This window comes from Cheilinus undulatus, linkage group 3, assembly GCF_018320785.1.
Source record: "Cheilinus undulatus linkage group 3, ASM1832078v1, whole genome shotgun sequence".
Taxonomy (NCBI): domain Eukaryota; kingdom Metazoa; phylum Chordata; class Actinopteri; order Labriformes; family Labridae; genus Cheilinus; species Cheilinus undulatus.
This window is the reverse complement of record NC_054867.1, coordinates 20777483-20790167: the sequence shown is the minus strand read 5'-3', so window position 1 is coordinate 20790167 and position 12685 is coordinate 20777483. Positions and strand designations below refer to the sequence as shown.

General features: G+C 40.2%; 1 protein-coding gene across 1 annotated transcript in view; it reads left to right on the top strand.

Moving 5' to 3' along the window:
* The window catches only part of rhobtb3 (Rho related BTB domain containing 3), a 37941-nt gene that overhangs the window by 14813 nt on the left and 10443 nt on the right, over positions 1-12685 (top strand). Inside the window, exons 8-9 of the mRNA XM_041781854.1 lie at positions 8235-8344; positions 12348-12453. Coding sequence (XP_041637788.1) covers positions 8235-8344; positions 12348-12453 — 216 coding nt within the window. The remainder of the gene's footprint in view (positions 1-8234; positions 8345-12347; positions 12454-12685) is intronic.

The window sequence follows — 12685 nt, the reverse complement described above, 5'->3', positions numbered from 1 at the left end:
TTGGGCATATATTGCTGAAATGAGCATGAGTAAAGCCACGGTATCTTGCATACATTCTACTGTGGACTCATCAGATCAACAGCACTACTTAAGGGATAAGAGAAATGGCAGCCTTTGCCTTATAGTTATGAATGCCACATAAAAAAGGAAATCTTGCCTTGAAGTCCTTTAACGCTAACCTCTGGCTTCATAGATTAAAGTTTGACTTCTTTCCGAGATATTTATGAGATATGTTTGCTGATAGGTTCTAAGATTGGGTGTTAAGAAGAGCTAACGTTGAGCAAAATAGTGTACCAACCCAAATTTCACCGGACTGAGCTTTGCAAACAAAATGACAAACAATAGGGTAAGCAAGTGGTTACTAAAAGGTTGCATTTATTAACTTAACATGTTAAATCCTAGTTTGTGCTTCTAAATTCTTAGTTTATTTAAATTGCATCATTCTGAATCATGAAAAGATAGAGAAGCAGCCCTAAATCCTGTGATTTCACCATGAAGAAGTTGCCCAAGCTGACGTCCTGGCATCTGGAACTGTTGCACAGGGAGCGCCAAGCAGAAAGCCTAGACTAGAATACAAATCTGTCCTTACAACAGCAGCCAGCATGCACTTTGTACACAGAAATCTGGATGTCTGAATCAGTTCTTTCCCATCACATTGGATGATTTCTGGTTGAATGAGTCTGTGAAGTTATGTCCTGCTACAAACCACTCAGTGTGGTGAATTAAATTCATTATTGATGACCCTGTCCTGGCAATACTTCTTGCGATTCATCCTTTTTGTTGTTGCTGTGTGTAGGAAACATCCCCCACATCACAACTGCAGTTTAAATACATCTAAGAGACCCGGGCAGACATTCAGAGCAGGGGATCTCCATTCACAGAAAGGGTTTATTCTTTTTCCAGTAGTGTAGATGTGATGATTTATATCTCCTGGCAGCAGGAGGCAGTTTTACCGCAATTGGGTCTTGTCCAGTCTTCGCTATGGTGAGGAACAGTCAAATTGGAAGTGCTTGATCGTAGGCAATTGCAGTATTTTCATCTGAGACCTGATTATATATGCAGGGATTGCTCAAGGCTTTGTACCCCATGTTTGTACTTTAGATGCCAAAGGCCAATCATGTTTTGTTCTTGTAAATTTTGGTATTGGCAAAATTTTATTCAGCAAAGTTTTTTTTTAACATAAGGGAAACTTGGATAGATAAGTGCACAGGTGATGTTTTTGCAGGAGAATCGAGCTACCTTTGTTGTGCTAGCTTGTAGGGTTAGCTGTGGCCAGTTACACTTGCCTTGTATTCAAACCAACAAATTACCTCTGTGCTTTGCCGCTTTCTAGAACAGTCAATACTCCAAAAGTTAGGAGAGATTGTGTTGAATTTTTCAATTGACAAAAGTTTAAGGCCCTAAGGAACAGATGGCATGAATATAACAGTGTGGAAGACCAAATGAACAGTGATTTAGTTTAGCCAAAAATTGGAAAAATAAATTTTGGTTAAAAAATAAATTTTTTAGCCAAAATTTAATGAGGTATTGACTTAACCTGCTGTCCCTCTATTTTAATGTTCTTTTCATTTTAGTGATGTTCCTCGGCTGATGATTTCCACACATATAATTTTCTTTAGGCAACTAATCGAAAGTCAAGTTAATACATTCTATTAACCAAATTCCCTCTGCAATGGTGAGAAGTTGGTTTGCAGAATGGGGCTAACATTAGCAGTGCCAACACCTCCGGCTTTGGTCCTCTTTGCGGGTTAATATCCACATTCCTGAGCTTAATGTTGTCACACAGTACTTTAGTTATGTATAAGTATAACCTGATACAGCCTTTGGACAGCTTTAATCCCATTTTCTTGATCAAAATAGAGCTAAACAGCATTGTTTCTATGAGGTGCTATCATTGCTAAAGCAGTTAGCGGTTGTTTACATCAGATTAAAGAGCACTTTCGCAGCCAGGCAGTGGTTTTTAAAAACAACTACAGTGGCTACTAGTGGTGGGCTGCTGCCTTACAATTTGGTTGCAACATTTGATCGAGGTGAGGGCCTAAACTGATAAAAAGAAGTTAATAATTGAATTCTAGTGCTGACTAGGGATTCAAATTTAATCATTCACCCAGCTAATCATGCAAGCTTCTATGTTATTCACAATGAAACTTTACGCTAGACTTCTTTTACTTTGGCTATATTAGCCAGCAGTCCTCCAGAATCCTGGCCATATAACAACTTGCAGACATGGGCTATTTTTATTTATTTATTTAACCTTTATTTAACCAGGAGAATCCCATTGAGATTAAAAACCTCTTTTTCAAGGGAGTCCTGGCCAAGAGGCAGCAAAGTTCAACACACAGTTACAACATACAACAATTGGTAGCCATGTATGAAAAATAACCTGCTTTTAACTGCAACAAAGCATAAAAACACAAATGCCAAGTTCCAGTATTACATCTGTGCTGGAGCAGGGCTGGGGCCACATATTTCTTTACAAATCCGACCCAAGTCCAAGTCAGTCATAACCGAGCCCAACAGTAAAACCTTAGTTGTCGTTGACCTGTTATAGCCTGTTTGTTAACACAAATAACACATGACTGTACAGTGACAATGACAGAGATAGGCCATTCCTTCATTTATCTGTGAGCAAGTTGATGAAACAATCATAACGATTAAGTCTGATCAGCTGTTCCTTTGAAACGCTGTTTTAAAACTTTACTTTGTGTGTGTTACACCCAACACTGGTAACACCATATTTGCTGCATTTAACCCATGAACAACAACAATTACATTCACATTAGCTCTCAGTCAGCCTGTTAGCACATTAGCTCTAATTCAGCAGCCAAAAAACAATCCCCACAGAAAACAACAATAAATCTTTTTAACAAATAGCCAACCAGCAGCCTGGTAATGTTAGAAACCACATTAAAATGCGTGTTAAAACCCAGCATTTTAAACAATACTGGAGTCTTACCACTGACAATTGTACAGTGGTCACTCTCAGTAGCTGATGAAGTTAGCTATAGCTGCTGTTGAGTTAAAACAATAAAATCCAACCATCTCGTTTTATTTGAAGTAGTCAAAGAGAAGAAAACATCCTCTGTGGATTGTTCAGTGCTGTCTTTTTGTCTGTGGTTCTTCCTGCAATTGAAATTAGATTCACTACTGCTGCTTCAAGCTGTATTAGCCAGTGAGATGGTTCCCTCATCATAAGCACTGTTAACAATACTCTATCGTCAAATTACATCATGAATGCAGCTTTCACAGACTTTTTGTAGACCTTTCTTTCTACTTCTCCCTGATTCCTTTATCCAAAAATTTGATATTACTTCCTCCAGAATACTTATATAGTTGAAAACTCCATATTCTGAATGATGGGTGTGAATGCTTGATAGGTGTAGGCTTAGAGAAGGTCAGGCTGGGTCAGGTATGGGATCATATGCCAGTTTTGCACTCTCCTGCGTTAACCTTGGCCCTCTACTGCTCCAGCCTCCTGATGGCCATCGTACAGGCCTGTATCAGACCCATGCCCCATGTCTCCAAGTACCGTCTCAGCTGACTCCTCCATGATGCTCGCGGCAGTATATAGTCTAACCTACTAGGTCCCGTGCATGCAGTGAGCCAGATCAGGCCTGGGACAGCATGCCAGGTGCCTGTAGAAGGGCAGCTGCTGCTTCCGAATCCAACAGCTGACCCTTCCCATCCCCATGTTCCTAAAAATGTCAGCATTAGACACATGGTCTTGCCAGTGATACCCAAAAATGTGCCGAAGGGAAGTTGTCATAAAGGAGTCCAGTCGGCATTTCAGTGTCCAGGCCTCACAAGAGTATAGTAAGACTGGAAGGACCAAGGACTGAAAGACTCTGACTGCTCAGATACCATGAGTACCACACTGCCTTGCCCTGCAAACCCATGTCTCTGTGTTTAGTGAATGGTTAATTATGAAACTGTCATGTAAAAACATCTAAAATGAACTTCATCTCTCATGAATAAGGCACGTCCACTAACATGTTTCTGCAGATGTTCTAAATTGATGCTGTTGGATCAAGGGTGTTCTCTATTCATGTATGAAGCCTGGTTATAGAACTGTGTGGCATCTTCAGCGCCTGTAATGAAAATCCTCTCTGTACATTCTGCTAACTTCATGTTAGATCCTTGCAGCTTCCCGTGCATTCAAGCTCATCATCACAGGCAGCATATCGTGCAGGAGTCCTTATGGCACAAAGCTGCGCTCACATCTGATTCATGGCTGCCTCTTTACATGTATGTGAGCAGCACTGATGGTCTGAAGACACTCATGTACACACTCGCAGATCCTCACCAGAGGCAGGCACACAAACGTGAGAGCTGAGTGAGTATGTGCGCTGCTGGAGAAGGCTGAGCAGAGAAGCGAAGAAGATTATAGGGTTAGACTGAGTCTCTGTGAGTGATGGTATGAATAAGAATAAGAAAGGTAGAGTTCGTAAGACGGAGGGTGCGGTGTACAGGTATATTAGTTCTTGGCCTTTTTCTTTTTGCGTAAGAGAGGAGGAATATGAGAAAGTAAGGAGCGGAAAATTGAGGGGGGCAAAAAGCTAGTGGGATATGAGGATTCAAGACAGAGAGAGAAAGTGTTTGGATGGTGGGAGAGCTGTGCACTAGAGCATAATGTTGACGTGTGTTTGTGTCTATGTGTGGCTCGGAGTGAGCAGCAGAGAGAGGAACATGTGGGCATGTGCTGTGTAGAATACCAATGTCACGTTTCTCTTCCTAAAACACTGCAGGGAGTCAGTGTGAAGCCTTGTGTGATGTAATGTAATGTTAACCTTCAACATGGCGGGTCTGACTGTGTTTAAAGCAGCTGACCTCACATACAGTGTATGTGCGTTTCTGTATTAGTGGGTCTTTCCTGAATGGGCTAATTAGATGTGAACATGGGTCTTCCTCGCCCAGAGAGACATTTCAGAGCATAGCGAGCCAATAGTTAACGTTGATTCGCAGTAAATCATGCTGTACTTGGCTTTCCGAGAGAGGGGACGCATATCTTCTGCTCCCATGTTAACTCTGTTCCTTTGTCAGTTGTTGTTCAATTCATGGGTTTGACAGAACACAATATAATGTCTCTGTTAACACACAGCGTCATACTTGCACACAGCGCTCTGGGTTTTTTTGTCACTTGGCTGTGTGTGGACAGTCATGGAGGCCGTGACTTATCCTGTGTGATGTTAACGCTGTTAGACTCGGTATCCTTGTGTGCTGTGCTGCTGAATCATTGCATTCCTCACTTGCTTGCTGCTTTGTGTTTGCATGTTTAGCACATGAGGAATTACTGAATGTGTTTGGAGTGATTTGGTCTTAGTATAGTTTAAAATTAGACTACAATCCTGTAGTTTTATAGATCCCACTCTATGACCTTGTTGGGGTAGTTTAAAGATAGGCCAAGATTTTTCCATCTCACAGTATATCCAATTCTGTTTATCTGGCAACATGGCACGTCAGCAGCACACCTCCTGAGTTAATCTGTCGTCCTGCCTATGAGGTGTCAGCGCCATGTTATTATCCGACAGCCCGTGTTGAGGTAATCCCTCTATCAGCCCAAATACCGTCATTATGAACTAATGATGAGATAAATCCTGTCCAGTCCAGCTCCCTATTCCCCACACTGTCTGTTTACGTCCCAGAGAGACTGAGTGCATCGCCCTGATAAGCTGCAGGGCTGTGCAGCCATCATGAAGAAATATTCTGCTACAGTAAATGAAATGCAGGGTGGATGCTTTCTAAATCATAATGTTTATTTAGTTTCAGTACCTCTGAAAATTATCTGTCTTTATCTGTCTTCCTGCTAGTTACTGATGTCTAAAGTCACTGTGTATTCATGGCTACTGAATGTATTTTATGGCTCAAAAATGTTATTTTTTTCACAGTATTTCAATGTGGACAACGTGTCTGGGTGGGTGTCTGTTGTACAAAAGTGAAGCCAACAAGCAACAGGCATTGATACATTTGCTGATTGTACCAAAGACATGCACAGTAGGGGTCATGTCGGGTCCAAAAATCGGTTATCGGTCTCATGACTTACTCCTAAATGGTATAAATATTGGCCCTAATAACGACCCCTAATGGAAACGCCTTCTGTCTGTTGCTGCCCTGCCTAATCAGTCATGCACTTACCTTTAAAAATAGTTTCACAGCCAACAAAAAGAGATGTATTATTGTGAACTGTGATTAGATATGTTCAAGATATTCAGCAGAAAATAATCTGATGATGGGGAAGTTTCAGGACCAAGTGATTAGAGGAATTTGGATAAGATGGATTATCATTTATCCAGTTCTTAGCAGTTCTTCAGCAGCTGGTTCAACCCTGGTATAATCAAGAGGAGGATCAATTAAGTTGTATTAGGAAATAGATCAAAAGATCTTGATTAAAAACCTCCAAAGGGAGGCATCCAGGAGGCATCCTGATCAGATCCTTGATCCACCTCAACTGCCTTTTTGTGATGCAAAGCAGCAGCGGCTCTGCTCTCAATATGCAGTCACTTCTTTACTGCAAAATCATGTGTCTCAGAAACTAATCATATTCTCGGTTATGTTTATATTTTCCTATTTCAGAAGTCTTGAAAAAGACTAAAGTAGCTCTGATATAAAAATGTATGTGAACAGACTATTTGTGCAAAGCTTCAGCTGTAGGAATTTTATTTATACTCCACATGCTTTAAAATGAAAATTAAGGTGTTAAAATTGTGCCTGAAAAACACTTTAATAGAAGGGCGCATAAATCCTAATTTTAAAGTGACGCAGAAAATGTAGAAGTTGGTTCTATAAAATAGATCAGAATGCAGGAAAATTGATGTTTGGTCCTTAAATATTCTTGGAGAAGACCTTCTGACCCCCTTACCTGGTGGTTCCAACTTTGAAATGACAAATGTTTAAATATTAATGCATTGACAAACAGGCTGTTGCAGAAGAAAATAAAAAAACATGACTTACAAGCACAGTATTTGTGCTTTTGAAAAATTATATTTTTATTTATTTTTTTATATTTTATATTCTTCTGGGCTGCTAGGTGGCGCAGAGGTTTGCGCTGTTGCCTCACAACAAGAAGGTTGCTGGTTCGCTTCCCAGTCAGGGCCTTTCTATGTGGAGTTTGCATGTTCTCTCCCATGCATGGGTTCTCTCTGGGTACTCCTGCTTCCTCCCACCGCCAAAAACATGCTCTTTAGATTAACTGGTGACTCTAAATTGGCCGTTGGTGTGAGTGTGAGTGTACCTGGTTGTCTGTCTCTCAGTGTCAGCCCTTTGATTGACTAGTGACCAGTCCAGTGTGTACCCTGCCTCTCTGCCAATGGGATCAGGCTCCAGCCTCCAGCCTATCAGTGGGCTGCAACTAGGAGACTGAAAAAAAAAATGGTGGCAAAAATCCTGAAGTCCTTTTTGGACGTGCATCACAACTTTTATTTCCCTTTGTTTTACTGTAAAATTGGGTCAATTTAGATGTTTGATCATTATTTAAACTAATGTATCTTCTCTTCTGGCAATAAATGGCTACTTTTCCCGTAATAATGAAGTAATTTCAAAAGTTCTCTGGAAAATTGGCAAAAATGTACACATAATGATGGGGAAAGAGGGTATGAATGTGTCAGTTTTTTCCCTTTTCTTTTTTATATCAGGTGTTTTGGTCCAATCATGCTCCAAACTGAAACATATTCAATTATTAAATTAAATTAATTCAATTAACTAAACATGCACTGTTGAAAATGATTTGGAAACTGGGGTCACAATTTGTCATAAGACAGACTGGTGGGTCCTGAGGCCGGACCAGTTAAGAACCACTGGTGTAGTGGTTAGTCCTGCATGCCATTCCCCGCTCTCACTTCCTGATTTCTTCTTGCCACTGTCCTGTCCTCTTCAAATCAAATCAATAATGCCCCAAGAAATGGAGTGTTATATTAGCTGATTCATCCTGAGTAAAAGTAATCAATTTAATCTATTAACCTATTGATTACAATGCAGATTTAATATGGAGACAGTTTTCTTTTGCAGAAGACTTCCTTGTAACTTTCTCTAGCACTGGTGTAGTCCTGACATGGTGTCCCACTGAAAGCCGGCATGAATTATATAAGCAGACATTTTTCAGAACAAGCCAACTTTGTCAAAAACAGGTCCACAGTGCTGGATGTAAGGTGTGTGGGTGGTGAGAGCGCTGTGCCAGCTGTAAAAAAAAAAGTTTGTCTGTGTGTGTTTTTGTAAACTGTACTATTGTGAATGTTTTGTAGGAGCGTGGGAGTGGGAACACCTCCAGGAGGCCCTGGAGGAGAAACTAAAGAGTTCACTTGCTGTGGCCCAACTCATGGAGCGCATACGATCTCTCATTGGCAGAGACAGGGTGAGTTTTTTTTTTACATTTTCTAACAACCTCTTTTACCCAAAAGTGTCAGAAATTACAAGTTTGTCAAAGTCTGGCAATCTTATAACAACATTAGCCACCCAGAAAAGAGGTTAAACATCTATATTGTGTCAAATGTTGCCTTTGAAGGTCTAAACTCTTTTTTGAAGTTGCAGACTAAGAGACACTTCATTAGTAAGACCTTGTTAGGAAACTCTGCTGTGATAATTTGGCTATAATTAGCATGGTTATTTAATTAGTGCATGTATCACCACTGTGGGAATTAGCACCAAATAAACAAGAGACGCTTGTTATAGACGTAACAAACACCAAGGATCTCCTTTACAAGACAGCCATCATTATGTAAAAAGATGCAGCCTCTTATGTAGTCTGTCTATTCAGTAAACACAAGGCCACTCCATGCGTAACATATAGGTCATCAACATTCAGATCAGGATCAGGAGATCTAAAACGTCTGGGCCTGACAAGCCTTTGGCACGGTGCGTGGTCTAGGACCACATCTGTACATAACTCTGTCTTCTACCTGAGGCTCTGTGAAGATGAGCGGATGATCTGACAGCAGGGCCACTTTAACACGATGAGACGCCCTAATGTCCTGTCAGGATCTCATCTCGTCTTCTGCAGACACCTCCAGGTCATCACACTCTGGGAGGCAGGCTTGATTTTTTTTCCCTGCAGCTTTCCATTGATTCACAAAATCAAAGAGGTTTGATTCTGTTGCTGCCTGTGCTGAACGCTCTGTGTTTGCTGAACGCTCTCTCTGCAGCAGAGCGGTGCAGGAATATGGAGTTCTTTGTGCTCCACTTGGCTGAGAAAGGTCACGTAATGGTAATGGGATGCTTTGACGACTCTCGTTTGCAGACTTAGCTGACATAGAGTTGAGAAACACACACTGCTCTTACAGCACTGATGTCTTCTTCTGTGGGCCGAAGTGTGCTGCATTAAAAAAAAACTCAATTTTTTGGAAGTCTGATTGTCTGGTCTAAAATATCATACAGCTAAATTTACTTGTTCAGTTTCTTGGAATAAAATACAGACAAATTTCAAGAAATTGAGTTACAAATGCAGAATTTCCTTTCTGAATTGTTTAAATTAATTATAAATGACTACTCCTGTGTTGCGTATATATTTTTAGATTGGCACTAACATTAAAATAGATAATTTCAATAGTTTTCAAAGCCAAAGAAATGACTAATTTTTATAGTTGTGACAGGGTGTGTCTTGCCATGACAGCTGCAATGACAGCATGTTTATTGTTGCCATGGAAACACTGGAACCCAAGCTCCCCGTGAACTCTGTCCCCCCACCCTCTAACCCCCATTACAGTGTGGCCCCACTAGACATTTCCAAATTGAGCTGACCACACACCAGACAACTTCAAAATCTTGAATGATTTTTAAGACCTGGGAGACCATAGACATAAAGACAGTTTCAAACTATCTTTGATCTTATAATCCATTAATACAGTGGTTCTCAACTGGTGGAATGGGGCCTAAAAATGGTTTGCGGAGCCCTTTTCAGTGGGTCACAAATGAGATGCCAGGGGAAAATATTGTGCCATCAAAATCTAAAAACTATTGAAAGCATGTTTATTTTACTCCGTCTCTCTTTCTGGCACGTTTGGTACTGTCTGAGTTCCAATCTGGGAAAATTTTCATGTTATCAGTTTTATTACTTGAAAATAGTCTAATTTTTGGGTCGCAGTTCCTCATTAAGGAGTAGATGGTGGGTCCTGAACCACTGCTCTAATCATCACGATCTGGCTGAGTCGCCACACTAGATGATTCAGCCAGACATAGACCAAACCTGTTGACAGAAATGATTCCACATGAGATCTCGCAGAAGCTTGCGTAATCAAACTGTGCATTACAGTTGTGGCAAAAATGTATAAACGAGGAAAAGAAAGAGGGTGAAATCCTGGCTAATGAAGGTATAGTTTTGTTAAATGCTGCTGTTGGACAAAAACTTCCTATCTCCAAAATCACCACTTTTCAGGAAATGAAAAAACGCTTTTTCAATTAATTTTAAAGCTAAATGATAATAGCATCTTTGACAATTGTATTGGTTTAAAATGTGTAAAACCCACTGACAGATGTTACGGATGAACAATAGTGCTGATTAATGAAAAAAATAAGAACATTAAAAATTAGGTTTTGTCCTTGTCTAGCATTATATTTATAAGCCATGAAAGAATGTAACATCCTCTTGCTGATGCTACCCATTGTTGTGGTTATTCCACTGGAGACGGTATAACCTCAAACTGTAAATACCAAACCTGTTGGATATTTACAGTTTGAGGCTCCAGCACAACAGTGAGCAGTAAAAAGTTTTTGGACATTGCTCACCTGAACAGTATTTGGACAAATAATTGTATGCAGCTAGTCTTGACTCAGGAACCCTCACCCCCTTCCAGTCGTCAGAGGGGGCATATCTGGCCTAAAATTGGACTTCATGTGGCTCTTCTTCTTACTCCTTGTTTTGAATTCAAAAACAGCCCTCCAGTTAACCACCATTTTTATTTTGAGGATAAAAATCACTTCATAAGGGAAAAAAGATGTTAAAAGTAGCCTTCGTGCTTATCGCTGCTAATTGCTCTGGGATTAGTGTTCAGGGATCACTCAATGTTGGGACCAGGAATGCCCCTTTTAACAGCTTTTTTTCCCTTATAATGTGAAAAATACCGTATATCTGTAAAACAAAAACGGTGTACAAGTAAATACACCTTATGGAGTAGGAATGTTGAATAGAGTCCTCAGTGGGCAAAGTTAAGCAACTAGTCTCTACTCATCTTCTGTTGTTTTGACTAACAGTCCTCTTGGCAGTAAATTGACTTGCTTTGCAGTAGTTTTGCTATGTTGGCAACTATTTCAAGCAAATTTAGCACTGGCTTCTAATATCTTTACATACAATGTTTTTTCAGGATGTTTCTAATAGAGATGGGTTTTACTAAGAGCAATGAGATACGGTGCCTATAAAATTATTCATCTCTCTGCATGTTTAACCATTCTACTTATTCTTTAAATACATCATGGTCAATATAATTTGTTTTGGGGGTTTTTCCAAAATGATTTAAAAAAAGTCTTTAATATTAAAGATAAGAGAGATTTCTACAAAGTAATGTCATTTAAATTAAATATGTAATGTAAAATAAGTGACTGACTGCATCAATATTCCCCTCAAGCCAGCATTTAGTAGATTTATCTTTGGCTGCAATCACAGCTCTGAGTCTATGTGGATAGATGCACATCTGAACATTGCAATTCTACTACCTTCTCCTTTGCAAAACTGCTCAAGCTCTGTCAAGTTGCACAGGGATCAGGTGTGAACAGCCCTTTTCAAGTCCAGCCATAAATTCTCTATTGGATTAGGTCTGGGCTTTGACTCAGCCACTCCAGAACATTCACCTTGTTGTCTTAAAACCATTTCTATGTATCTTTCACTGTATGCTTTATGTCATTGCCTTGCTGGAAAATTGATATTCATCTAAGCCATGGTTTTCTTGTAGACTGAATAATATTTTCATCTAGCCTTTCAGGGTCGGCTGCTGAGAAGCAGATTTATAAAATCAATAAGGATAAATACTTTTTATAGGTACTGTATTACTGACAAAGAAATTAGACAAATACTCTGTAAAATTTGAGTTTTACAGTGTTTTTGAAAAAATGATGTTGTTTATATCCTTAAAATGCTTGTGAAGAGCAGGAAAGAATAAACAGTTTGGAGTGAGACTCGTTCTTCATCTGTTAGCCAGCTCTGTCACGTTGCTCCTGGCATTGATGTCCAAGTATGTTTGGGCAGCACTAAGTAAGACTGCCAGAGAGGTCATTTGTATTCCAGAGGGGGGTGAGAGAGATTCACAGAATGGCAATTGTGCTGATAACTAGTAACAGACAGCCTGCAGAGAAACTTTAACTCTATTTGTGTTTTTCTTTAGATGTTTGCTTTAATCACTGTGTGTACTCTTTGTGTGTTTTCCATGCAGGGCCCCAGGGACACCCCAAGCGCCCGGGCGGCTCAGCTCGGCCCCCAGACTCTTGTCAACCTCTTCAACTCTCCTCTGTACTCTGATGTCATATTCATGGTGCAAGGTGGGTCTGTGCTAATATGTGGCTTTGTGACTCAGACACATTTACAAATGAATGCGTCGTCACAACAGCAGAGGAAGGTCACATTTTATAGCCATGATTGAATTATGACCTCAGTCCCCTGCTTGGTCATCCATTTGGAAGCTAAATAAGATAAAACGGTCTGAGGGACGAGCTGCCTTCCGCTCCTGTCATGTCTCATCTCACCAACAGCCCGTCCGTGAGCTGCATTTAG